At 40.4% G+C, this 27,989-nt stretch overlaps 4 protein-coding genes across 6 annotated transcripts; 1 reads left to right on the forward strand and 3 right to left on the reverse strand.

Moving 5' to 3' along the window:
* Positions 1 to 767: 767 nt before the first annotated feature.
* Positions 768 to 11,377, reverse strand: efemp2a (EGF containing fibulin extracellular matrix protein 2a). 2 transcript variants are annotated; one of them, XM_079353119.1, is made up of 12 exons: positions 8,242 to 8,324; positions 7,486 to 7,582; positions 6,870 to 7,134; positions 6,276 to 6,324; positions 5,947 to 6,132; positions 5,322 to 5,444; positions 5,052 to 5,168; positions 4,128 to 4,247; positions 3,891 to 4,010; positions 3,598 to 3,724; positions 2,961 to 3,156; positions 768 to 1,599 (listed from the first exon to the last, which is right to left on the reverse strand). In XM_079353119.1, the coding sequence occupies exons 3-12, from the start codon at positions 6,969 to 6,971 to the stop codon at positions 1,438 to 1,440; spliced, it is 1,302 nt and encodes a 433-aa protein (XP_079209245.1). In that variant the 5' UTR covers positions 6,972 to 7,134; positions 7,486 to 7,582; positions 8,242 to 8,324; the 3' UTR covers positions 768 to 1,437. The 2 variants fall into 2 exon arrangements, with proteins under 2 accessions (XP_079209245.1, XP_079209244.1); XM_079353118.1 differs by lacking the exons at positions 7,486 to 7,582; positions 8,242 to 8,324 and adding an exon at positions 11,220 to 11,377.
* Positions 11,378 to 12,922: 1,545 nt separating this feature from the next.
* On the reverse strand, positions 12,923 to 17,324 carry fibpa (fibroblast growth factor (acidic) intracellular binding protein a). Its single transcript, XM_079352612.1, has 11 exons — positions 16,969 to 17,324; positions 16,764 to 16,848; positions 16,270 to 16,468; positions 15,967 to 16,093; positions 15,632 to 15,732; positions 14,942 to 15,075; positions 14,356 to 14,464; positions 14,164 to 14,227; positions 13,986 to 14,072; positions 13,770 to 13,867; positions 12,923 to 13,239 (listed from the first exon to the last, which is right to left on the reverse strand). Exons 2-11 carry the CDS (start codon positions 16,846 to 16,848, stop codon positions 13,170 to 13,172), a joined length of 1,074 nt encoding a protein of 357 aa, XP_079208738.1. The 5' UTR covers positions 16,969 to 17,324; the 3' UTR covers positions 12,923 to 13,169.
* Positions 17,325 to 19,516: 2,192 nt separating this feature from the next.
* Positions 19,517 to 22,146, forward strand: ccdc85b (coiled-coil domain containing 85B). The gene has a single exon (XM_079352613.1). The coding sequence runs from the start codon at positions 20,298 to 20,300 to the stop codon at positions 20,898 to 20,900; it is 603 nt and encodes a 200-aa protein (XP_079208739.1). The 5' UTR covers positions 19,517 to 20,297; the 3' UTR covers positions 20,901 to 22,146.
* Positions 22,147 to 23,659: 1,513 nt separating this feature from the next.
* fosl1a (FOS like 1, AP-1 transcription factor subunit a) lies at positions 23,660 to 27,974 on the reverse strand. 2 transcript variants are annotated; one of them, XM_079352763.1, is made up of 4 exons: positions 27,323 to 27,974; positions 26,573 to 26,821; positions 25,066 to 25,173; positions 23,660 to 24,949 (listed from the first exon to the last, which is right to left on the reverse strand). In XM_079352763.1, exons 1-4 carry the CDS (start codon positions 27,437 to 27,439, stop codon positions 24,392 to 24,394), a joined length of 1,032 nt encoding a protein of 343 aa, XP_079208889.1. In that variant the 5' UTR covers positions 27,440 to 27,974; the 3' UTR covers positions 23,660 to 24,391. The 2 variants fall into 2 exon arrangements, with proteins under 2 accessions (XP_079208889.1, XP_079208888.1); XM_079352762.1 differs by having other exon boundaries at positions 26,573 to 26,824; positions 27,323 to 27,971.
* Positions 27,975 to 27,989: the final 15 nt, after the last annotated feature.

Consider the following 27,989-nt stretch of genomic DNA (forward strand, 5'->3'; position numbering starts at 1 on the left):
AGAAAGGGAGATAAGTCATGTGATACTGTTTGAATGAGAGGTTTCAGACTGTGATGAAGGTTATAAAAATGGTGTTGAAGCTGTAGTTGTTAGCTGAAGATGATACAGAAAGGAGCGGATGTATTTGGCTACGTTAGGGTATGCTGGCTGTGTGGGTGCTGGAAATGGGAGGCGATTCTGGGATGCTGGAACTTAACACATCACCATTTACACGACTACATGTTTAAACCCCTCTCCTTTCTTACATAATATAGGAGAGGGAAATCATCAGTGACAGAGGTTGGTCGACAGAGGACTCCCTACATACAGTATATATGCCTACACTGTTTTTATGCATTTTTCTTTTTGTACATCTGATGTGTCTATAGGCCAAGCTAATGTAATTAAAAATCTATCTTTTTATGAATCAAGAGCACAATAATAAGAAAAAGATATTCAGAATTGCATAATACAATTCACACATGCACTTGTTTAATAAATGCTATGGATACTCCTATGTGGATAAAATGTACACGTTTGACAGTATTACAATCCTTATTTACTTATTGTTTTTCCCTTATTAGCTTTTTTTTAATCATGACTATTTGTATTTTCACAAAATGTGACGCATACCCTCACTTTAAAAGAAAGTGTTTTACATTGTTTAACTAATGTACGAGTAGCATATCAAGTCTACATTGTCAAGTTAAATGAATCTTTCCTTTCTAACAACAAGGGAGTTCCAAGAGGTGGATGCTGATTGACCCTAAAGAATGACCCTGTTAAGGTATATTGTTTTATTTGGGTTTCAATCTCAAAACTTAAAAAAACAATACAATCAGCAATGTGACAAACTTACACAAGGCGGTGGTGGAGAGCTCAAACAAAGACATGAACAGTGGAGGGTGAAGGAGAAGCGTGGAGGCTGAGGTCTGATCAGAGTGGTTGCTGTACAGAAAACTGGCTAACGGGGGGAAGCGACAGATAGAGCAGAACCAAAGACAAGAATGTAAACTGATTAAAGCAGATTAATGAAGAGGACACTGGGCATGAATCACTTCACCTAAAGGCAGACATAAACATTAGTCAAACACATTTCATATCAACCAGAGCAGAGGAGAAATAAAGGCCATCCTATTTTATACACACTAACCCCAGAAAGAAGCTGGCAGAAACGAAAACATAACATCCTCATAAAATAGAGACACATTAAACTCAAAGGAACACCTTAGACGGTTTTAAGGCTGTTTTTCTTTCAATGTTGGTGCATTGACTGGGTGCATATTCTTTACCATAATATGTTGGGCTGACAGAAAAGTGTTGCGTTCTTTGGTAATACAAAAAGCAATGAGTGTAACATCACAGTGCAGTTTGTTTTAAAGCTTCATTTCTATTTTTTTGCATCTTTGTTTCTCCCCAGCTCTCTCTGTCCCTGTGTCCCTCCACTCTTGTTCTTCTTTAAAAGGCATATGGCCCAACATTGATGGAGAGTCTGAGGGCGGAGCTAGTTTGGTAGCTGAGCAGGGGGTTCACTGACAACATCTCCAGATCCAACGTGTACTCTCTGGGCCCGGACACGGCACGAGCCAGCACCAGCATGGCACTGATGTTATTGATTTGCTGAAAAAGGCAAGATAGATACACACATTTTAAAAGTCCCTGAAAACACAAGGAATAGTTTTTTGGAAATGTTCTTGTCTGCAGGTAGATATGAGCATCAATGCCAAAGCTATTGCTAGTTGGCTTAGCACAAAAAAAGAAGAAAATGAAGAATCTGTCAATAGCTATGAAAAAATCGTCCTACTAGCAATATAGAAACACAAACAAACATCATTCAACATCATGTTTAACAGGGTTGTTAGGATTAACCAATTAACATCAAACATTTTCACTTTTTTCCTTTTTGTTGTTTTAATTTGTTTTTTGATCTGAAATAAAGTTAATTTTTCCTTGAATAGGTTAATCTGATAACCTTCTGTCTAACGTCAGGTCCTTAGCCTAGCTGAGGAAGTAAAACAAGGGAATTGTCAAACTAACACAGCAGCCTAACAGAGAAAAAGATAGTAATGGGGTCAAGAGGGCTCTTACTTTTCAATCTTCATCTATCTTGTTTTCTGATATATGAAATCTAAAATGTTTCAGGTTCATTTGGACATTTAAAGGTTAAATTTAAACAGGTACTGAACACCTGAAAGCGTCCAAGCGGTAAATTAAATGATTTGATCATACTGTGATAACAAACATCAATGATGGTGTTAATCTTTACATTTCTCTCCAGATATATGATGATCAGCACTTTATGGATTTCAAGTAGCTCAGCACGCCATCTACTGGTTTAATGAAAGGCAACACTAAAATAGTGTTGAGTTAAGTCCTGTGTATATTAAACTTCAGTATTTAGAACATGATATAAATAGTGGAATTAGGCTTCATCTTTGAGGAAAGAAATAGATGACTTTATATTTTGAAAAATGTTAAATAATTGCTCGATGTGACGGTTGACAAGAAGTCAGAAGGAGGCAAATAAGTGGTTAGTTTGTACATTTTTAGATTAACCCAGCCATGAATGGTATCAAATTTGTAAATATGTTTCCAATGACTAACACTGTTCTTTTAAACCTGTGTTTGATCGTTATGAGCAAAGGGCAGAATCTACATCCTGGAAAACCAAAGCTTTCTGTCAACACTAATCATCATTTTTCATCTTCTGACCTGACAAATTAATTCAACAGAAAATAAAATGTTATTTTTGACAATAATGCACTGATGTGGATAAGTGACAATTTAGGAAGACTTAAAGAAACCGAAGTCATGGATAAAACAATAATGAATAATCTACCTAACAACCTGTGTTTTTAGTGTTTCTCTAAAGTGTTCATATAACCCTGTCTGTGCACTTTAAACTGAAAGGACACACAACCTCAGTGTATTTACAGGTTTTGAGCAAACAATTATTAATGACATTTTGTAATATTTCTTACTCTGATGTAGAAGTCTCCGTTGTCGTCCCCCGAGCTGATGCGGAAGGTGTTGTAAGCTCCAGGAGAGACACTGGTGGCCTGAATCTGGAAGATGTCTGAGGGGACTGAGCGCTCAGAGGTGATGCTCATGTACCGGTGGACGATGGAGAATGGCAGGTCCCGACAGGCAGGTTTGTAAACAGGACACACACAACGGCTGTGAAGAAAACAGATAGGGTCAAATTCTAACTGAAGGAGACAATAGGATGTTGTACAGGAAATAGAAAGAGCAGTTCATTACTCATCCAGCAGAGGGAGTTCTATGACTGAGAGGAAAGTTCTGACATGAAAACAAGAACTGAACAGTAGCCATTTTTTTTCTCTCATGTTTTTCTTAGACACATTTTATTTTACCAAATCATGAGGGATTTGTAAATAATCACCCACACCTGTTACCAATCTAACACTAGTTCACAACTCAGAGAGGCCTCTTATTGCACTGGAGCGTGCTCATAAGAAAAGTTGGACCAGTGTGTGGAAAAACTAAAAGGGCCATCTTGCAGTCGGTGCCATAGTAAATAAAGAGGCTGATTATGTTCTGAGCTGATGCCATATTTATGTAATTGGAAAAATGTGTGTTTCACAAGGTGTCACTCACTTCTCAGACATTTGTGTATAAGGATCCTGGCAGCGGTTAGCATCCACACACTGGTAACGTCCGTGGATATTCACACAGGTCTGTGCGTCTGTGCACAGATGCTCGCCTGTTTCACATTCATTGATATCTGCAGGAGACAAACAGCTCATCGTTTTGGATCAGACTCACCCAAGACAAGAATAATGCTGCACTCAAAGAGTGATTAAGTGTTGACTCAGAGCAGCATTTGTGACTCTGAGGGCACAGAAAGATAGGTGTTACATTTGGGAGAAAATGGAGGCGAACGTGCTAACCTTGGCAGAGTCTGGTGCCCAGCAGCTGGTATCCTTCAGGGCACACACACGAGAACTTCCCTGGTTCATTGACACACTGGTACTGGCACAGGTAGCTGGAGTAGCTGCACTCGTCAATATCTGTCAATAGTTTTCAATTAAAGGTAGAACAGAAAACTGAGCAAATTTGTCCCACAGAATCTGAAAAGTTTGCATTTACTTATTATTTTACATAGACAGACAGGGTGAGTCTCTTACCGTTACAAGCAAAGCCATCAGGCCCCAGCTCATAGCCCTGATCACAGCGACAGAGGAAGGTGCCGTATGTGTTGTAACACCTCTGAGAGCAAGGGGCACCCATGTCACATTCATTCACATCTGAAGCAAGGGAATACATAATTTATTTATTTATTTCAAACTTTGTCAACAAGCTCATCCATCCAAGAAAGTCTTACAGTTGATAGATCGAGAATTTAAGCTGAATTCAGAAATCAGAAAGACGCTATGAAATAAGACATCCAACACTAGAACAAAATTATCTGCCAAAGATGACACACTTTAGCTTTCTTCCCATGTGTTTTTTTCTCTCTCACTGGTTAAAGTTGAGAGTAGTTCTGTTTTTGAAAAAAGTCTAACACCTGTACACTACTTACAATATAAAACTACTGAATTAATTTGGAAATGAACGTTTTCGGTTTGTTTGTATGTTTCCAAGTCAGCTTGAGTCAACCTATTATTGTTTAGTAGAAGATTTGGATGTGTTATGATCATAGTTATTAACCTACCCTCAGCCTGAAGCAGCTGTAAATGAACGAGCTACAAAGATCTGGTGATCCCCTTTTCCATTTTTTTTTTGGTTTACAAACTTGGATTCTTCTTCTCTCACTAAAATGTAGCAGACTTTGCACAGCTCCCTCTGGAGCCACTAAAGGCTTTATACAACCTTAAAGCACAGATGCAGTATTTTTTTACAGACCTGCTGAAAGACTTTGATGTGTAAACTGTTGGAGTTGCTTTCAACGCTTTTTAACCACATCATCAAAGACTTCATTGTTTTAACATGATAAACCCATAAAAATCGTTCCCCATTACAACATAACTTGAAGCTCTCTGACTAGTATGCAGACCTCAGAGACTGTGACAGTAAAGTCATATAACCAGGTGCAGAGAGGCGTCACTCACCAATGCAAGATCTGTTATTTCCTGCCAGCTGGAAACCAGGTTCGCACTGACAGGAGAAAGAGCCGGGCACATTGACGCAGCGATGCTGGCAGTACCTGTACCTGCACTCATCGATGTCTGAGAGAGAGAAATACAGTCAGAAGAGGGATATTCACATTCCCACAAGGTATTAAAGTCAGTTTTTAGTATGGATTTCAAGAAATAATGTTTCGGTTGCCTATTTTTTGATCTTGCTTAGCTCCACTTAAAGGTGATATAAAATCATCTCACCGATGCACTCTGTGCCGACCTTGCGGTACCCATCAGGACACTGACAGGTGAAGGCACCCAGCGAGTTGATACACTGCTGACTGGGCTGGCAGTCATGTTCATCTCGCTCACACTCATCAATGTCTGTTTTTGTGGGTGAAACAAGGACACTGTGTAAAAATTCATAATTCAGCAGGACAGGAAGACACTGTATGACTGTAGGAGAGAAGACAATGGTACTCAGTTCTCCCCTTTGCCCCTAACAGCTGAAAACATTTCATCATGTTGAATCATTTTTGCTGTTTCACGCAGGCTGCATGAACACCTCACCATCCTCCAGCATGAGGAGGTTTCTCGCTGCAAAACTGACTCTTTAAGCACAACAGCTGTTCTCGTGTGAGATCCTCCAAATTCCTACACCGTCTGCCTGCCCCCCTGCAGACTCATGCTCACTCACACCCACACGGACTGCACCAACACGCTGCCTCCAGTCCCAACACCTGCTTCAGCCACCTGTTCCTCACAATCTGTGGCCACAAACAATAAATGCACACAATCACACACATGCATAAACTTTCTTAATGATCAGTCATCCTCTGGCCACCTGTCCACCTCCAACCATTAGATGCACAAACCAGACACCCACCCACACAGCTGTCTCCCTGGGGCTCGTATCCCAGGGGGCAGGGGTTGGTCACAGTTGGCGTGATGGGAGGCTCTGGGGCTGGGATGACTGATGCAGACCGGGGAAGGCACAGGTAGCCTCCATAGTGGTTGAAGCACTTCATTTCACCTTTGCAGGCATCTGGAATAGTCTCGCACTCGTTTACGTCTGATGAGATATGCAGAGAAAAAACATTAGCTTCTCTCTGTACTTTTAGGTAGCAAATTAAAGGCAGCAATATATCCTAGCTGTTCCTGTTCATAATAGGTAGGTGTTGATATGGAATAAATGCATTTTAAAGAGTGCATTACCTTTGCAGTGCTCTGTATGAGGGTCCCAATGATACCCATCTGTGCATTCCTGCAAAGAGCAGCACAGTGAGAGAAAGAGAGTGTGAGAAAATGATGGAAAGAAAGATGTGAACAGCCCATCTGAGCCAAGCAGTTGCATAATATATTCATAATACATAATAAATCCTCAGTAGTGAGACATAAAAAAGTCGTTTTCCCTCCGTTCATGTAGAAGCGCTTGGCCAAAAAGACAAGAGGTTTGTGGCTGTTAAAGGATGTGTGACATTTTAAACTGAAAGCTTGTAAGCCAAATGTCCCTTCAAAAACAAAGTGTTTAAGGCCAGTGTTTGGAAAAAGAGTTATTATCATTCTGGGGGAAAATACTGCATACTACTTACTGCAAGATGCATGGAAAGAAAAGTAAGGCCAACAGAAACAGTGAATTTAAATAAAATAAAATTACCCCCAACTAACTGGGTTAAAATGTAGGGAAAGGAAAACTGCTGTGGAATATTAAACAAAAAGAAGTATTTAATACAAACATTTCTACCTCAAACTTAGAGGTGTGATTAATAATATGTAAAGAAAAGATGCAAAAGATTTGGCCATTCTTACCGTGTAGGTGTCACTTTCTGTGGGCGGCTGTGAAATAGCACTGTGGAGGAGTGCAGACACACATATGCACACGGACAACATTGACACACAAGCTCCCTGCATACTAATGCACTAATTTGTGGAAGAGGGGACAGGAACACAACATGCAGACACTCACACACACACACACACACACACAACCACAGCTATGAGACAGGTAGCAGCTGCTTTAAAGATGAGAGGGACTGCTGACTTTGTGATGTTTGGAGCAGCCAAGGAGTGTGATCTGTGTTTGAGAGGGATGAAAAAAAGGCAAAGTGATATTACAAACTTATAAAAGACTGTTCAATTCAGCCATAGAACACACTAGTGCTGAGAGATGTTCCCACAGCTGAATTAGATATATCGACTTGAAGCTCCAGAGCCAATTTATAAGTAGTCAGTTAGAAAACAAACAGTTTGCTTCTTGGACCTGATTCCCTGTTTGTCAACCAAACAGTTCCCTCTTGATCGCAGCGGGAATAACTGGAATGAGACCCTCTGCCAGGTAAGAACATAAACACTTTGACGTGCGCCATCCTTCTGCTCAAAATAACAAAGTCAACATCACAGAAATATTTTCGTATTAGCTACTCACAGAAAGCCCTCTGTGTCTGCAGACTGGCAGACTACAACTCACAGGAATGATCGTCTCGCTGAGTGCTGCCTCCAGAGGTTTGTGTGTCAGAGCAGCTCTGTTAGGAGCACATAAATCCCAGCTTTTACTTTACAACAGCATCTCATGATCTGCTGGCTGCTTCAGTTTTTGAGATGAACTTTCAGTAAATTTGTGTGACAAAGTGACCCCTTCTCTTGGAAATGCTATGACGTAGCTCCGTAATGTGATAAGATTTTTGCCCTATTAGTGGTAAAAATCCATGCACATTCAATTAAGTAGGCCAATTGAACTTTAAAATCCTTTTTATGTTCTGCCCTTCTTTTTGAATTCTTGAACTAGCAAAACCTAGTTGACCACACTAAAAATGAGTTTCTAATAAATGTCACTTTTAACAAAATCCAAAAAATATCCAGCTCCTGCGACTTAACTGCCTTGTATTTACAGTTTTTCAATTTATAGTATGAGATTTTTTTTTTTTGAGGTAGCCTATGTCACTTTACTTGTCGTATCAAACCGAGAATCATCATAGCTGTTTTATACATTGAAGAACTCTTTCTTTACACCCACTCACAACACAACCTCCTCAGCAAGCTAACACCTCATCAAGCTAGCCAACATTTAGCTGTCAGTGGGGGTTTAACCCACTAAGAAACTGCCTCAACAACAACCACTTGATGGGTCATCAATTCAGTTTCAAAGTATAAATATTAAGGCTAAGTAGCATGCTTTTTTTACCAATTAAATAAACCTATTAGACTTGCTAGCCTGCTCAGCAACCAACCACGTGTTACCAACACCAGCTTACAGTCTAGGCCACCATAAAAAATCTTTTCTGCACTTTGATAGAATCATTAGGCATATTGAGTTTCTTGCCCTTACTTTGGATACTAAAGGCATATTTCTATTAACTTTAAATTAAGTTAAGGATCTGAAGAACAATTCAACTGCTGGTCTTTTCTACAATGCTCCACACTGTCACACGGATTTTGAGTAAGGTTTAAATTATATCATGTTTGCTGAGTTCTCTCATGGACTGGGCTTTTTTCCCAGCAGCGACAAAACCATCCTTCATTTTATGTTCCTGGAGAGGAGCTATTAGTGTGTAAGCTGAGTCTAAAAATAGAACATCACCTATTCCAGCTCCTGCTAACCAAAACGTAGAAAAAAAATAGGCAATTTGAAGGAGTAGAAAAAAATCTAAGCCAGTACTGTTCTCAAAGTAGTGAACTTTTTTATATACATGAGAGGAAAGTTATAATCACGGACTGTGTACGTGCCTAAAAACACACTGCAATGTAAATGCCAAGGGCCACATTTGCAGTCTTGCTTATTGTTGTATTTCTTGTTGAGACAAACAAAAGGCCACATGGTGACGTGGACATCTTAAAATACTGGATGGATGACATCACAGGCCACTCATGACCTCTGTGTGGTGAAAAACAGCAAAACATGCCCTCACCCTGTAGACAGTAACACATACCACGGAGCAATCAGACGGCCACAGTACGTGACCTATGAATTGGCCCTGTGGACATTTGCAGCCAGCAGGAATGCAACCCAAACCACCAAAAAACAAACTGACCATCAGTCGGGGTCCAGTCACTCACTGGCCACTGAGTGTGGGCAGAGGGGATGCATGGGTGTTGGCCTGGCACTGCTGGAGATCAAGTGGCGGTGGACCTCTGGAAGCCTGTGGCGAGGATGTGGGCGCCAGTTCCCAGCTGGGATGCCCTGCCACACCAATGGTTCCCAGAGTATCAGGTTCTGGGAAACCCCCCATGGATCGCATAAGAGAAAAGCTGGTGCCAAACCTCCATCCATGGCTTCCCCCCCCCCGCAACCCTTATCACTCCTCTTTATGAAGGAGGAGTTAGCTAAAGAACACAAATTAATCATTTGATGGGTTTACTGTGCCACAATTTTACTCTGGATGATAACCAACAACTCAATAAGTTGAATTATATATTACATTTTACAATCATCGTTTGTTGGTTCCATCTTCATAGATATCAATATCTGCAGCTATATCAGCAGCATTAATTGTAGCACAAGTTGAACTTCCAAACATGATCGCTCTAACACCTTTGTGATTATTATGCACCTCTGATGATAAACACATTATAGCGGTAATATAATATTATATATAAATGTATTCCTATAGGTCTTGGACTTGGTGTCAGTAACAACAGGCTGGCCATTTCAAAAAATATAATTCCCAGCATAATTCAACAACTCTGGCGGCTCATAACAATGACCACATTGGGACCATGAAAAACCTATTGTTGGATCACACACACACACACACACACACACACCACAGAGGTTGTGTGCAGACAGTCATGTGTTGTAGTTTATACTGAGCGAGCGCTATGGTTCAGCTCGGTTATGCGTGGAGCAGCCTGGGAACATTGAGGCCATGCGTGCTCCAGCTGTGCTTTGTTACCACAGTAGCAGTGAACCTGCAAGTCTACACTCGGGGGGGGGGGGCGACATCCCTAACACAGCCTCTCTCCTGTGCTGAGAAACTCTATACATTACAGTCAGAGATACAGTAAATGGAGGCCTGCTGGAGATTCACACACTGTAACAAGTCTCTCCTGAGCCGTTATGTTCTCCTGGAGGTGATTCTGCTCTGCCTCACTGTGTAAAGAGTGTGTAAAGGCTGTGATGTATTAGTGTGTATACACAATGTGGCACTAGATGATGTGCTGCTCTCAGGGGAACACAGCCTCTACGTTGCCTTACCTGACTCATTAAAGTGACGCTGGAGCTGTCACATGTTAGCTATTAAGAGCACAGTGCGAAACACTGTCAGATAGTGTTAAGACATCATCCTACACCATTTTTGATTTGTTTTAACTTTCACTTTATTGTCCTTAGCAGGAATTTGTCTTTTACAACACAGAAGCATCAAGGGAAGTTAGAGCATATTAAGCCACTGCAAAACCAGCGTCATCCACCAGCTGAATAGTGAATCATCAAGTAAATGTCAACACTTTTTTGGCCTGAGAGATAAAACGAAATGTTTAATTTCTTGTTGGTTATCCTAATCTTTGTCCAGCAGGAACTCAAACTTTTCATACAAAGGTTGTAGAGGACATAGTAAAGTGGCTAAAGCACTAGAAGTTGCACTCTCACAGAAGTTCTTGGGAGCTCAAGCAGTTTAATATCCATGTCTGTTGCGACTTGCTACCATCTTGAGAAATGACCAAACCCTTGTTATACTGGTTTTGAGAGTTTCGAGCTGGCACCTGTTTCGCTTACTTAAAATTATAACTCAAGCTGTCTTGCTTTAGTTCTACCCAAAGTCAGAAAATCACCCTGACTCTTACTTGTGTACAAAAGGGATGAGATGGAAGAATTGTAACATACTGTACAATGATAATATATGCCCTGTGACTCACCGCTTCTCTTCCTGTCTACCCCCCTATTACAGTCTGGAACACAAAGCCAAGAAGCAAACTGCACAGACCGTTGGCCACATTATCTTGGCTCTAGTGAGGAGCCAAGTGTAGCTGAGAGAGCAGAGCAGTGTTGCAGCTGTGACGTGTAAGGCCTGTACTTGAAGAGTGGATAAGAGGTATAGCTCTCACCTCTTTTACGTTCTTCCTAAACATATCACCGACAGGATAATGTATCCACTAGTTTTCTATTTGACACACATCTGTTCTAACATGGATGTCAGGCATAACACAAACACAAGGAAAACTCACAGATGAACCCTCCGGATGGAAAATCTGCCTCCCTCTGTGTGCCGGTGTGTAGTGCTGCTGGCGGTGGTCGTCCCGTACAGAAGTGGTCCCTTGAACTCCTGCCTGTGTGACCCTGAGAGAGTGAGTGGGGAGACCGACAGCTGGAGCAGCTGAACACATGTAAAGAAGGAAGGGAGAGAGAGAGACGGAAAGAGGGAGGAGAGAGGGACAGCCCATCTTAACCCCCCCTCTACTCCCCTCTGGCCCCCTGCACTGCCATCCTCCGCTCTCCAAACCCCCTCTCCCTGACCCCCCAGGATGCAAATTCCTGGTCTGCGGGCAAAATACCAAAATTCCAAATCTGTTCAAATCGTAAGCGCAACAACTCAGACCCCCCCCCCCCCAATCTTCTTACAAAAAGACCCCTCTCAAAAGTCCCACAACACACCTGGTTTCATTTAAACTAAACCCCTGCAAAAGCCCCTAGCTCTCGCCCTTTCCTCCCTCCCTTTTCCCACTTACCCCCCATGTATCTATACTTAACTCCTCCATTTCATCCTTTTTTTCTCTCCATACAGCAGCTAAAGCCTGCTCCTCTTTAATCTGACATGGTGGATATTTATAGTGCCCATCTATCTATACTTACCTCTCCCATGTTTTCCCTTTTCCCCCCACATAAAGTTCCTTAAAGCGACAAAAGCCCTTACTCTGGTCCAATCTGACATGCAGGATATTTATAGCCAGGAAGAGAAGTTAATGGAATGTGGACAAAAATAAGAGGGTGGAAGACCGAGCAAGAGAGAGCATTAGGAAAATTTGTCAGCTTATTTCACAGAAAAAAACTGGTAGCATTTTTTAGGACAAAACGGAGAAAATATACTTTTATAATCCCCAACCTGCGTAACATCTTTGTTGCCCTGTTTGTACATGACTAATCCATTACTCCATGTAGAATCATTTCCTGCAGTATTTTCTCTTGCAAAACGTTCAGTCTGTTATGTTGCAAACTGAAGATGTTGCCTAACTCACGCTATTCTTTATTAGTTTAAGTCTGACTCAACAAAAAGTCAAACCTTCAGGTCACCCTTACCAAGAAAATAAATTAAATGAGCAGTAATACAAATGAATGATTCATTCCAAAATATAACGCCCATTGCACAATGCCTGTGTTAAATTTTACCACTGTGTATTCTTTAACAGACATACTAACCATGGACCTGCAAATCATGCTATTTTTAAAATGATGGGAGCAATAACTGTATTCTTCATCTGTTTGTGTTTCACTCTTAGCCTGAGATTGTTTATTTGTCCTGTCTTCTGGGTGGTGGCAGAGATGACAGCTGTCATTAGGGGGGATGTTGTTAAAAAAATCACACCGATAACCCCCTGGCTGGACCAACTGTGCCCCCTGGTTGGTCTCTTATTCCCATGACCACACACAGGCACTTTTAAAACACGTCATGCGTCATTTGTTGGTTATATTTTTATGTCTAAAACAATAAAACATACTGAGTGCTGGGGCTTAAGTCATTTTGTGACTTGCTTCACTTATGCAGTCTGATTTATATCTTCTTTGTCTCTGTCTCTAATCCCTGACCAGCAGTAAAAAAAATCAGTCAATTCTGTCCCTGAAGAGGGCTAAAGATAACATCTCTAACTCAACAGATTAAATGTTTACTTAAAATTGGACAAATGTTCTACTAGAACATACAACAGATTCACAATTTGATGTAAACATAATCATTTTATTTACAAATCAAATGTACAGACACTGCAGGGAGACAAGGCTGCAAACAGAGTGGCTGAAAACAATAAGAGGTTGAAAAGCATAATTAATTACTGCTGTACAAACGAATCAAGGAAAGCGCAAAGTGAAGGGCTAAGATAACGGCTTCAGCACAGGAACCGACAGGGAAAAAACAAGGGAAGAAATGGAAGAAGAGAGGAGCGTGACAATCCGGAAAAACTGCTTCAGTCGTGATACATTTTAATGATACAGCTTTTGATGACGCCCATGTATCTGTCCCACACAACCTGATGTCTGAGGGGCACAAAAACAGAGACAGAAAGAGAGAAAACTGTGAGTATATGGAGCACAGGGGTGCTGTAAGTCTCATGACAAACTGTAATTGTGAAATCTGGGTGAAGAGAGTAAATGAGGCAATCTTTGTCTGTGTGTAGTAATGAGGGAGGTGGGGATCTATGATTCTTTTTATGAATATCTCTTTGTTAAGTATGTAGTGGTGCAGGGCTGTGTAAACCCTTAACAACATTCCTGAGTGTTTGCATGAGAAACAAGGTAACTACAGTTTGAGAAATCAGGCCCAAGATAGGGTGACACCCACTGGCAAAACAACTATGTCAATATAAAGGAGGATTTTAACTTACTACTTTATGCCTCAGCACTGTTTAACGACTGCCAAAGTGCGTATCATTATTCATTTATTGCAAAGCTCTATTAGAATAATTACTATTTTTAGCATAGGTTGTCCCCCTTTGGAATTTAAAGCACTGGATGGGTTGTGCCAAATACTGCATGTTAAGCTTAAGAATAAAAGCTTATTTACTCACTTGAAAGTGTCGAGTATGTGAGCAGAGTTAGTGTAGTGGGTTAGGTAGAGTCTCATATCCGCAGCTGTCCATCGGTCTGAACGACACGGCTCAATAAACTGGGGGAGAAAAGGAGGGGGCGTTACATCACACTGTCTCAAGGGCAGACCTTAAAGCTGGTTCTGGACTAAGAAAACCCTTGAATGATTTCCCTTTAAATGTTGTACAAGTGCACACCTTCTCCACCAGATCAATGAAGAAATCTCGGACATCTTTTGTATTTGTTAACTTAGCAGCAATGTTGACAAGCCCTCTGGAAAGATTCTACAAAAAAAAAAAGAAATTGTTTTCTTTCATTGCGGGAGAATTTCTGCACATTACATTCAGGATTTATTGTGGGTGTGAGGTTTCTCACCTTGAAATTAGCCTCCATCTCATTAAAAGCTTTAGTCTTTCCTCTGAGAGCTGTACAGACCAGACTGAACAGAGAGCATAGAATGAAAAATGAGAATGTGTACATAAGACAGTGTGGAAACTAGTTTCATCCATGCCAGCATGCTTCTAAGAAGTCAGCAAAAATGTGTAGGTTTGTCTTTGTTTCTGTTACCTTTTGTGTTGATCCAGCAGATCTTTGTCAGTGATTAAAATCTTCAGCTCTTTCAGCTCCTGTAAAAACTCTTTATCAAGATCCACGTCCATGTCCTCGACCATGTTATCTTCAAAGTAAGAAACATTAAAATGAGTGAAAGAAATGTTTCCTCCTTTTTACTATTACTACTGCTTGTTATTTCTTTAACAATTATTCTAATGTTATATCATAACCCAGACTCTTCCTCACACAAACGTTTGTCACTTACGTATTGATTCCTCTTAATTCTAATGAGGATCTGCAAAACCTGAAGGACCTCTGGTGGTCACAGAGCTTCACTGTAGGGGGCACTGCTCCAAATGTTTCATCTTCATAATAGCTTACAGAGACAGCGAGCCTCTTAATATTATGTAAAATGTTTTTAGAAAGCCCTTTGTAGAATGTGTTCTTCTTGGATTGCTTAACAATATCTTATCGCTCTATAGGCCTCAAACAGAAACAGATTAAGATTGGCTCCAGCCTTAATAATATATCTTTAACATAAATGATTGAGCCTTAAAAACATAGGAGCAAACAGCCAAAATAAACGTTGAAAATGGCTCACCAACAGCCCCCACAGTCCAGTTGTTGATAAGCTGGCCAGCACAGAAAGCAAAGTCCTGGAAAGTGAGATATTGCAGCTTTCTTTTCCCCGTCTCAAAGCGATTGTTGGCAAAGAAAACAATAGCAGCATAATCTCTGAAACATTAAGAAAACATTATAAGGAGGTATCAAAGGAGTTCACAAAAAAAAACATTCATATTAGATAGAACTTGATTGAAGATACTTCATACTGGCCTTATGCATGTGCTGTTCTGTTCAAGTAAGCTAACAATACAAAACAATGAAGTACCTCCAGACACAAATTTAAAACTTTGAAGCCAGGTGTTCATGCACTTTCATCCAGCTAAAGAGGGAGTGGGGCTTCCTGTGACCGAGGGCTTGGCGGTGGATTGACTAGGGGGCTGACGGGTCTTGTGTGGAAGAAGCCAACTCAGCTGGAGACAAGCTCAGCGTGTCATGCAGATTTGTATGTAAAATGTACTGGGGCTGAAAATGTTTTGTTGAATTTATGAATACTGAAGAGATGCTAATAATTTAATTAATGTATTTTGTTCTGTTTGCTCTGTCCAACTGTCAATTTGGTTTTGCTTGTTTGTTTTGTTTCGGCCGTGTTGTTGTTTGTTTTTTTTAAATAATATTTAAAAAATCTAATCGTTAAAGCAACAAAAAAGTATTTCCTCTCACAGATTACCTCCCAAGCTTGTCAGAGAGAAGAAAATGCTGTCGTATGTTCTCCACCAGGGGTCCCTTCAGTTCTTCCACAACTTTGAAAACACGTTTGAAGTTGTCAAACTGAAATCCAACAGATGAAACAGCAAAAAGATTGTATTATATTTATATTTACTTGCCTTTGAAATAATTAAGTGTATACACTGTGTGAAAAATATTAGACGGTAAAAAATGTTATTGATTAATTGAATTAGGACAGTGCACATTAATCATCTTATTAGCAAAAGGGCCTCTATGTAAATATGTCAGAATTAGCACAAAGCTAAATTTCATCCACATTCCTTCAGAAACATTCACCTGCCGTCTGCAGCTCTTCAATGTCACACCTGTCTTGGTGCTGATATCATCCAAGTCCTTCTTGGTTCCTTTGGAGAGTTTCTTTCCCAGGACCTCGCGGACAAATGCATCATCGAAGGTGTAGTATCTGAAAAAAGAGTCAAAGAAAAAAAGAGAATAAACTTATTTAGAATAATTTCTAAATGTATTAAAACTCTAATCTACATGCCATCGTATCAGTTCAAAGAGGAGGTACGTGAAAATTAGACACTGAAAGCACATTGGATCATTGGAGGACAATCAGAAAGAGCATCATTACATCACCTCTCTATGAGAATGGCTTGTCGGTGAGGTGTGATCTGGAACAACAGCTGATTGGCTAGTTTTGCTGGACTGTGCAGCAAACGCTCACACATCTGGAAAGTCCTGTACTGGTCCATGGTGTCGCTCAGCAGAACATCTGCACTTGCCTCACACTCCTCCATCACGCCTCCTTCCATTCGTACCTTCACAGCATCACTCACTGTTGGACGAACACACAGTGCTTAGATTGCAAGGTGCAGCTTTTAAATAATGGCTTAAGTTGTGTTGTAAAATTGCTTTCTCGTTTTTGTCAGACAAATGTGTATGGCAGCTGGATTGCTACTCCTTCATCTTACTTTACATTGATTATAGCTAGTTTGCCAGCTGTTGATGTGAATGCAGTTTGTTAGGAGCCCAGCCTGCTCTGAAATGGATTTCTTATCAAACTCCTGAAGCTTTTCTTTAAAGATACTGAAACAGGACTCAATAAATGACTATTCTGTTGATCTCATTACCTGTGTATCCATCCAACCATAGCTGGTACACCTCTTCATCCATGATAGTCGTGTTACCCACGAAAACATCCAGCTCTACTGCCATCTGCAATGAAACAAAGGGGGTCGAAGGAAAATAAAGTAAGAAAAGATATGTTTAATAATCGTTTAGCATGAGAAGAAACATCTATAAACACATGAAAAGTGATGTCTTAAACACATTTACCTTGTTTTGAGTGCAGTCCTAGCTTGTTAAATCCTCAAAAGAAATGTTTATTTTGAATGTTTATTTGCTAAACCTTAATTTCCTTCCCATGTCGTCTTTATTGACTGACTTCCTGCATTAAAGGTTAGCTTCTGATGCTAGCCACGTCTCAAAGTCAGCTCCGTGAGCGGACACCAAAATGACAAACAGACAACACTACGTTCAGTTACAACAGAGTTAACATGACTGCACAGGAGGGCTTAATGTGTGTAAGACACAATCATCTTAAATCAAACAGTTATTAGTCTGTATTAAAGCTATCGGTGAGCAGTGTCAACAACAGCAGTCACAGCGCAAGAGCTTCCGGGTTTGTTACGTCATCGGAAAACCCTTTTTCCATGCACAGCTGAAAGGCTCGTTTTATTTATTCATTATTTATTTATTTTATAAACAAAAGTGGAGACACACGAACTGCACACACTGAACTACCGTTTTGTAATAAATATACGTCATTATCACATTTGTCTATTTTAATGTGGTATCATCAGGAGGCTATATTTGTGCACTTCTGTGTCAAACTGTTGTAAGATATTTTATGTGATCCCTTAACGTTTAATTAATGATAATATAATCATAATGAAATTATCCACAAAAAAGTTAAACAGGCTATGATGGCTTTTGTCTATGTTTATATAAAGTCATGTGTTTCAAGTACAGAACAGAGAATGGTCTAACAAACAAGTATTACAATTAAAGACGTTGTGTATCATAAACCAAAAACTGTATTGCATCTCTTTAAGTGTTAAATGTAAACTACAATGAACTTAGACAGCATGCCTATACAGGCTGTTAGGATATTAAGAAAATGCAATTCATTACATTGGTTTGGACACTGACTGCCCATCTACCATCACTTTCCTTTTTGCACCTTTAATGTTTGGAAACTTTTATGATAATCACTTTAATCTGCATTTTAATCTGCATCCCTAATGTCTGCATTGACTGTTTAATGTCTGTTCTCACACCTCAAGTACTGTATGTATAAACAACACATACTTTTAGAAGGTCAGCACTTTGTTCTGTCTGTCTGTCTGTCTGTCTGTCTGTCTGTCTGTCTGTCTGTCTGTCTGTCTGTCTGTCTGTCTGTCTGTCTGTCTGTCTGTCTGTCTGTCTGTCTATAAAATGTCCTATGTCAACATGTCTACATGTCTACATGTACCGGTAGTAAGGATAAGGATTAACTTTATTGATCCCCCCCAGTGGGAGAAATAGTATTATGTCATCTTAAAGGACACATTTTCTATGTCTGTATATTAAGGTAGCCTAATCCATAACATGGAGTCATATCACTTGACAGAAACCTAGGCTCATAGGTAAATGTCGCTCAGCACAAACATGCCATTGTAAAAAAAAAATCGTAAAGCAGCGCCTTTTGCAGCAAAGGATGCAGTGAACTGTTGATCTCTGCTCTTCCATTTGTGCTGTGTTGTTTCTAAACGTGTCAGATCAGGGACAGGCCTCCCCAAAGTGCTTTGCCTGCTGCGTGTACACAATCTGCTCTCTTTTCCTGTGGTGATTTATCTGAATAAATCCCTGCAAATCCCTCTCCTCACCCTCCCTTTCTGTGTTCCTACATGTGTCCTTCAAAGTCACAACATGACAGAAAACGACTCAGTCAACGTGTCTTTTTGTGGGATCTCTCACGGCACATCAACACTCTCATTTCTAACCTCTCATGACACCCTGATTCTGTCCCCAGATCTCCCTTGCACGGTTAACACCCTACATTGTTCTGGCCTCAGTGAAACAATAGAGGTGGGACAGAGGGCGGAAGGATGTGGCTGAATGCCTCAGCATAAATGCATGGAAAAAAGCCTGCAGTCACACGTTCTGCCAGAGATCTTTGAAAATAAATCTGTGCAGCCATGAAATCACTCATACTTTAACAAAAGGCCTACTGTATATTGAAGGTTATGGCCTGTCGATATTTACTTATAGCCAGTGTTTTTATTTTTTGAGGATGTGCATATTAAAATAAACTGAAACCCCCATAGGAAGTTTTTCATACCCAGCTCATTTTCTTAAATGTCATCTTATCCCTGGTACTTTGGTTCCATGTCAAAGCACATGGAGCAGATATTTATCTTCACATCTTATTTTTGAGGTTACTAAAGTCAGTGTACTGTCACTTTGCCGAGTATGTAGGCTACAATTAACCCACGGGCAGGCCTTAGGTATGAAGAGCCACTGTAAACCACAGAGGAAACCACAAATATTTGTGATTACGATCTAACCGATGTGTCAAGACAGCAGCCATTACGAAACATCCGGAAAAATCACTGAAGACGAAACCAATGTTGTCAATCTAAACACCACATAAGAAAAATATGATAAAACACATCTTATTTATAAACACATTTTAACTGTAATTATTCTTTATTACGATCGCTCCCATAAAATATAGGCTAATTCAGAATTGAAAAGAGACAAGTCTTTGCTTTTATTTTGAAGGCTCTGGGGTCTATGGGTAGGCAGCGCTTCAGCTTGACGCGCAGCTCAGCGGACTGAGCCTTGGAAGTGTGGGAGGCAGGCAGACATTGTTGTGGTATAGCAGTCCAGACCAAAAGGATGAGCGGAGATGATGCACTCATTTTGAGCGGACTGAAGGCGAATTGATAGTTGTATTTATGTACATAGTTATCTTTATACAAACTAAACAACGCGGCTGTATCGTATCTTGCGGACTCGTCATCATCGGAGCCAGCGCTAAAGGGAGTTCATTCAGCCGAGGAAAAGGGAAGCACAGCCTGATGAGGCGATGCCAGCGACGTAAAAAACACAACATCTGCAGGGTGTGCATCCGAGGCTGTCCGGATCAAACCTCCTTGGATCAACGAGGGCTTTATACAAAGAACACAAGGAAAACCACAAGGCGACTGTTACCTTCGAAACGAGAGGAGGTGTAATAAGGACAGTTGTGTTGTTTGAGGCCTTTGAACAACACAGCCTGCTGCTGAGGAGATGACAGATCGACATTAACGGGGTCTGCGGTGTATTTACATTTACGACCTAGTTAAGACGTTCACTACGAGGAAAATCCGTGGATTCTGCACAACTAGTGAATTATTTCAATACGTCTTGAATGACAACAATCTGAACGAAGATATAATGTTTCTGCCATGATTTGGCCTCTGATGCTGTCGTGATTGCACCCATGACATCTGGAGTACACTGGATGTAGATGATGAAGCCGAGGATGTGATGAAGGCTCTGCACTGAAAGATCAATCTACATCTAAACGCTTCCTATTGATTCTCAGGTATCTCTTAGGTGTTTGAATCTTACTGAAGATGGGTAGCGAAGGTGAGGTCATAAATCGAGAACTGTCGAAGATTTCAGATGAAGATTTGCTCGCGTGCTCCAAAGAGGAGCTGGTGAGCCGGCTGCGTAAAGAGGAATCAGATAAAATATCAGCTCTCATCCAGCGAGGTCGCCTGATAAAAGAGGTGAATAAACAGCTGCAGGGACACCTCCTCGAAATCAGGGAACTAAAAGTCATCAATCAGCGCCTACAGGAGGAGAACGTGGAACTGCGGGACCTGTGCTGCTTCCTCGACGACGACCGGCTCAAAGTGAAGAAGCTGTCCAGGGAATGGCAGCTGTTCGGGCATCACGCAGCCAAAGTGATGCGGGAAGACCTGGGCGGATACTTGAAAAAGCTTGCTGACCTGGAGCGCATGCAGGACGGGCTGGTGAAGGAGAACCTGGACCTGAAGGAATTGTGCCTGGTCCTGGAGGAGGAGTGTGTGAGCAGGAGTGATTCCAGCCCCGGGGGGTCCACTGAGCTCAATCTGCCCTGCATGGTGGCCCGGGACCTGGGGGACGGGAGCTCCAGCACGGGCAGCGTGGGTAGCCCGGACCAGCTCCACCTGGTGTGCTCACCTGATGACTGATGGCAAATGTATGTCTGCAATCAAGGCTTCTCTGACTCGATAAAGATAAACCTTTAGAGTAGAAGTGAAAGTGATGGATAAACAGAAGCTTTGTCAGACAACAATTAAAATGGTGCAAAAGCATAAGGGCCTTCTGAATGCTGCAAAAGATGTGTGTGCCACCAGGTTTTCCCTTGACAAAGATTCTACCACTACTGACATTTTCAGGACCTTACAACGAAATTTCATAGATGTTTGCAAGATTATAATGTATCAACATTTTACAGTGTTTTTATAGACTTCTGTTTTTTGGGAATTATCCTTTTTCATTAATCTGATGTAAAAAAAAAAATAGGGCCAAAAAAGTGGGTCACATATAAATTTATCTCATGCACTGGACTAGCCTACACTGGCAGACGCCTTTTTTCTATTGCACTGGACAGAGTAATCATGAATCTTTAAAATCGCAGATCTAAAGATTCATTTCAATCCAGTTTTGAGCCATATTTAGTCCACTCAAATCTTACAGCACTAAAAAAGTTAAGAAGAGAAAAGAAAGAAAACAAGACTATTTGATATTTTGCATTTGCTAGATGCCCAAGAAGGTGTAGTATTTAATGCACTCTCTTCCTCAGGACAGGATTGGAGTTGCCATATGTGCATGATGATTGTCACTCTTTGTACAGGTGTGTTAAGCAGTCTGATGTGAGGCCCTTCAGGTTCACTGTGGGAGGGGCTGCTGGTGCATAATGCACATGTGCTACAGCCGGGGCAGAGCCAGCACACTCGTGAAGGTTTTGGATCAGACGGGAATAAAAGATGTCCTCGGACCTCACTCAGAGCTGAACTCAACAAGTTCTGTTACTTTTCTAAAAAATCCAACTGGAAACTCTTTTTATTAAACTGGAAGGTCTACGAGTTTGAATGATTGATATTCTATTCAAACAGAGCTGTTTAAATTCACTATTATTGTGTTTTTTACGACTTTGTTGTTAAATCAGCACGTCACAGTTTGTTTAAAGCTGGCGATGTTCAGCTGTGTCTTCTGTAACTCATGCTTTGTATTTACCCTGTAACATTATAGGGATAATCTTGACTTTGACTCTTTTTCTTGATTTATATGTATTAACTAGCATTACTAACAATTTAAGTTTAAGTCATAGATGATCCACATGCATTAGTAAAGATTTATTTTGTCTTAGCTGTTTATTGGTGGACTATGCTCGTAGTGCATTGAAGAGCTTTAAATACAGTGGGTATGATGATACTATGTGCTGTTTCTGAGCTTTCTTTGCATGCTTTGCTTTGAAGAAACAAGCGTACATGTCAAACAATTTTATTGCGTTCTGCACTTTTTGTTATGACTTTCAGGTCTGAATCGACTTTACATGATTGATGTTTCTCTCGTGCGCCTTCATTCAGACTGACTTTACGGATGTTCAGTTTTATTTTTGGACCTTTTTCAGTCTGAAGAGCTGAAGATGGCAGTAATGCTTTTAGCAACTTGGTGAAGCTCACAATTTTTCCCCCTTTATGCAGCTGTCAATCTGACTCTGACTGTTCCATCTATATAATATTCTCTCTCTCGCCCCGAGCAGCGTAATGCTTTCTAAGCCATGTGTGATAGCAAGAGGTTCACTTACATTATTAGTGAATGGCAGATAACACTGTGTTCAGAGTTGAGGGGCAAATAGCAGACTTTCAAACTTTTCAGTATATCAAGCAAACATCAGGGGATATATTCACAAAGCCTCCTAAATACTAAGAGTTGCTCCTATACTGACACAATTCTGAGAATATTTTTAGAATTAGGACATTTTCTAAGAATTTCCCCTCAAAGTTAAGATTAGATTCTTGTTAAGATGAAAGTTATTCACAAAGCGACTCAGACTTAAGAGAGCTCCTCAGGTATAAAACTGTTAGGAGTAGTGAGGAGGACTTTTAACAGACTTAAGAGTTTAGAAAGAGAAAACAGAGAAATGTTCTCCAAACACTTTAAGAAGAATATAGAGTTATCAGTCGTAGTTGGGCCGAACCGAAAAAAATGATCTGTGCAAACATTTCAATCCATCATGTTTTCAGTCAAGTGAGACATGCATGTTGAGTTTCTCCGCATGTAGTTTCCTCCACAGGTGCATCCAATCACTAATCGAGGCTTTTTACCTGCTAGTATAACTATCAGCAGGTGAAGAAGTGATTTTAAACATTTGTAGACGTATAATTTATAAGTATTTTTTATTTTTAGTGTTTATGATTACAGAATGTCTGACTATAGATTTTGTTTTCAATCATTTTATTTTCATTAATTTTACCCCAAAAAGTCTACACACACACACACACACACACACACACACACAATATACAGTACACTATATGTGTGTAAGATTAACCAATAAAAGCCTCTAAAAACAAATTCCATAGCGAGCAACAGGGTCAACCACACCTCCTCACTCAGAGTTGCCCTTACAGGGTTTCTAAATCCCACCTTCTTGCTCACAAGTTAGGAGCTCACTGAGAGGATTCAAACATGTTTGTAGAATTGAATGTGAGTTTCAGTGTTTCTTCAATCAGAGGATTAATCAGTTAATTGATACTTCTTTCAGTCATACAAAAGTCATGTTCGAGTGTATTCTGGTGTGTTCAAAAACATTCAAACACTTTAAATGACTGAATGAATTATTCTAAACAGAATGTGTGTTTTTATGAAGATGCATGTCAGTTTCATCAAATACACCATTGATTTTATTTTTAATAATCATAATAATATGACACACAAAATGTTTAACACAGCCATGAACCATTTTTCTTTATTTCCTGTAAAGTAGTACAGCTTTGTCAAATGGTAAAGTAAGGCACTGCCCACCAAAACAAGTTCACTTGTCTGAACACATTACCAAAAATATATTAAATTCTCAAAAATAAATACATGATGATGTCATTAACTCCTATGGTCCAGCCTTAGTGGTCAATAGTTTTCATAGACAAATTTATGATTCTTTAAAGTTCCATAAAAAAATAAGGACCATTTATTTCTAAGTTTCCCTTTAGTGCGAACATATAAAGTATTTCATACCATAATGTAACAATGTAAGAAGTAATTTATTGAAGCATTATACTAAATTATCATTTTCAATATATTAATAAAGTTATATATAAAAAAGTTAGCTTTTATAGTTCATTATAGATTATATTCTCTGCATGCAATGCTTACATACTAAACCTAAAACATACTTATTCTGACATACAGTTTTTAAAGAAATATTAGAAATATAAAGAGTTTATGACACAGCAAAGAGTGTTAGATTCTTATCTCGATAATGCCACTAGTTCAAATCTCATCTACGCAAATAATTAACTTTCTGAAAAGAGGAAATGAAGTAGACGCACACAGCTCATTTTGAAATGCCTATCTTTTTTTTTCTTCCAACAAATCTCCCAGATCCTTTTTCCGACACCCTTTGAACACATCAAAATAAACATTAGTGTTATGTCAGAGTGAATGGTGTCGTCAATCACAGGGTGAGGATGGTCGGGGAATGCAGGGAGTGATCAGATTGGTCCCCACTACTGCTGCTGCGACGGTGAGCAATCCCACAGGGCTGTGGAACATGAGACTGTGGGGCATTTCCTTGATGTGATGCACTGTGGGAGGAAGCAGAGGCGCCGGTGTCCAGGGGGGCAGAGGGATAAGTAAAAACCATGCTGGCTGTGAAGGGTGTGAGAGAAGGAGTGGAAGTGAGGACTGGGGTGTGGAGCGACTCAGATTCAGTGACAGCAGCAGAGGAGGAAGATGCTATCGGCTTGCTGGGGATGGTTATCTTCGGTTTGGGCTTCTCCATCTTTGTTGATATTTTAGTTGAGGGTCCGGGTCTACTGGAGTCTTCGGGCTCCATCTTGATGCCTCCAAAAGAGGAAATAGATGGATGAGGGTCATAATCTGAATCAGAGTCCTCGATTTTACAAATGGGGCGGTGAGCCTCGAACACCAGTTCAAGCTTGTCTTTTTCCTTTTGTAGTTCAGCAATTTCCTTCTGTAAACGAGACTTTTCATCCTCTAGCTTTTCAGTCTCCTGTATGAGGGGAAAACAGAGAAACATACATTTAAAAACCTTGTCATGCCTGAATGAAACCAATACCTTGTCCTTCAAGAATTAGTGATATGACATTTTGATTAATGCTCACTCACATTTTGCAGTGTGTCTGTAAGCTCCCGACGGCGATTTCGACATTTGGCTGCTGCCAGTTTATTCCGCTCCCTCCGTACTCTACGTCTCTCCATCTCTTCATGGGACAGCTTTGGAGAGAAAAACAAAGAAAACAAGATTAAAATACAGAGAAATTGGTCAACCCGACATATTAGTGTCCCTGTCCAAGGCCTGGTGTGGACCATAATATGAAAGTTGGTCTGTTAGCTGGAGAGGTGCCAGGTCACTTCCTGAATATTGCCTATAAGCCCTTGAGCATGGCACTGAAACTCCCAACAGCTCTGGTCCACACCGAGCAGTGTGTGGCAGTCCCAGTCTGACTTCTCTCCACTTATGCATATCCACAGCTCCTGTTTGTATTTCGGGCCTATGTGTGTGAGAAGCATGTCTCTCAATAACGGAGTAAAACCAGAATTTCACTCAGGGATTAAGAAAGTATCTAAAAAAATTTCAATTATAACTAAACAACATCTCAAAAACCCTCTTAAATCCAAAGTTGGATTTTGAAACTGTCTTTCTTTAAACTTTGTTTGTGATTTTTTTTTTCAAATAAAAGTACATGGAGACTTACTGGGAGGCAAGCACAGGCACCTCAACAGGAGAAATACTACCACCATGTGTGCACCCTGAGTCATCACAATTGTGATGGCTGAATGATTTCTAAAATGTCTGAGCTTTTGTAACTCTGTCTCTGACTTCTCCAAACGCCTTTATGAATAATTACAGTTGATCCAATATTTCCCGCCCTTTTCAAGATGATGAGTCACACTCAGACCCCAAGCGATGACTCAGTCGTGAGTCAGAGCAAAATGACTTGCCCCTGTGAGTCACATGATAGTCTACTTCCTGTAACATTACAACTCCAAGAACAAAACTGTGACGGGGAAGTGTGCCAACGTGTGACTGATGAAGACAGAGAAATCACTCTGCGCTGCTGATGACCAAGGTTTTTAAGACTAAAGTTAAAGCTGAATTGGGTCACTTTAACATCTGTTATCTTACTGTTACACGTAACACTGCTCTGTTGACAAAAAGCAAATCTATTCAAACAGTGTGTCACAGGTGATCATTTCACAGAGTCAACATTGACTCAAAGTAAACTCCATTAAAAAAACAAAAACAGTGTGTGCTTATTTCTGAAGAGCCCATTTGAATTACCTATGAATGGAAAACATGCTTGAATAATGAGCTACGTATGAATCTTGAAATGTTAATCTTTTTTCTTAGTAGGTCCATTTGGTGTGTCAGTCTAAAGGAAATTACACAGTTGTGTCATAGGATATTACAGGATATTACACACTAGTTACAAAAGATGATTGCAACCCCTTGGAAAACATGAATCCCAACAGAGGTCCTTCTTATTTTCACTCAATTTAACCTTTTAAACAACAGACATGCAACAAATCCACAGCACTCTGTATTTTCAAAACACCTTTCTTGGCACTATATCTTAAGAAAGTTGTAGTTATTTAGGGACTGTTTTCTTACATGGTCGTCGTTCCTGCGCCTTGTTGAACCACTGATGTTTGCAGCAGATCTTATGACCCCTGGTCGATGTGAGTGAGAAAGTGGGGGACCAAGCGGGCGAGCCCCTGATAGGGTTGGGTAAGGCGGTGCTGGAGATCTTGAAGGGCCAGGTGAGTGCATAAGAGAGGGCTGAACCAGCCACTGGAGGTCCTGGTTGCTTGTGATGGCGTTGAGGCTGGGTATGAACTGATTGCTGCCAGCCATAGTAAACTTCTAGGAATAAAGGAAAAGTAATACAGTCAAAACAAAAGTCTGTTTCACAGAAAAAAATAACTAGGAATGAAATGTGTTGAAAAGCAGTGTGGCCTAGAATAACATAATCAATAACACAATAATAGGCTATCATATGGTGCCTGGGGTCAAGATAAAAAGTAAGTTAAATAAAACATCAGTAATTATAGGATGAACAATATTACTAGTATTTTTTTTATTTATTATTATTGTCACATAGTTACATTATCTGCTTTATTACTGATGTAGCCTACTGAAATGTAATAAAAACAATTGACAATAGGCTTTTTTGTTTTTACTTCTGATTTATGCAGTACAATAATTTTAAAAACTATACATACACTTTGCTATACGTATACAACTTTAAAACTTCATTACAGCTTAAAAATGTATTTCAGTTCTTTGCAATAGAATTAACACTCTTTGACCCCTTACTTCCAAGTACAACCTGTAACCTAGTTTCAATGGGAGCACACCTACCTGCTCCTGTTGTGTGGTGGAGGTGCTCGTGCCTCCCAGGGATGATGAGTTCGAGCCGGACACGTTGCCTGTGTACGCCGGGTTGCCTCGTCCTTGATTTCCAAAGTTTCGGTACATCCTTTCACTTAAAATCGTTTGGGAAATGTAACCCAGCTGTGAATATAGTCTTCGGGTCTCACGAATTTACTTTCGGGTTGACTCTAGTGTGTGTCAATTCAAACTTGGGGCAAGCCCACCTTCTTGCGGTAAATCGGTAGAGTCCAAACACTTCTGTCTACAAGGGGGAACGAGGAAGGAAATGTCGCCTCGTTTTTTCCCCCAAATCGCCTTAAAACTTCCGAAAACGAGTTTTAGTACATCCTCTTGTCCTGAGTCATTAATGTACAAGCCAAAGTCTGGGAGTGATTGTGAGGGTGTAAACTCTTAAAGCTGCTCTATAGGTGCACCACGCCCCTCGGTAGTTACGGGAAATAGAGCTGTCTGGAATCTCTCACGAATCGACCACGTGCTGTGACGTCATTGACCATATTTGGTGAGAGTTTCCTCCAGAGAGTAAAGTGGGATCCCTAAGACGGGTCTGCTCTAAGGTTTCTGTGGTTGAGTATTACTAATATAATAACTGAAAATTACTACGAAAGAGTTATACGCCAGTGAAACTCACACTATA

This window comes from Symphodus melops (assembly GCF_947650265.1).
Source record: "Symphodus melops genome assembly, chromosome: 9".
Classification (NCBI taxonomy): Eukaryota; Metazoa; Chordata; class Actinopteri; order Labriformes; family Labridae; genus Symphodus; species Symphodus melops.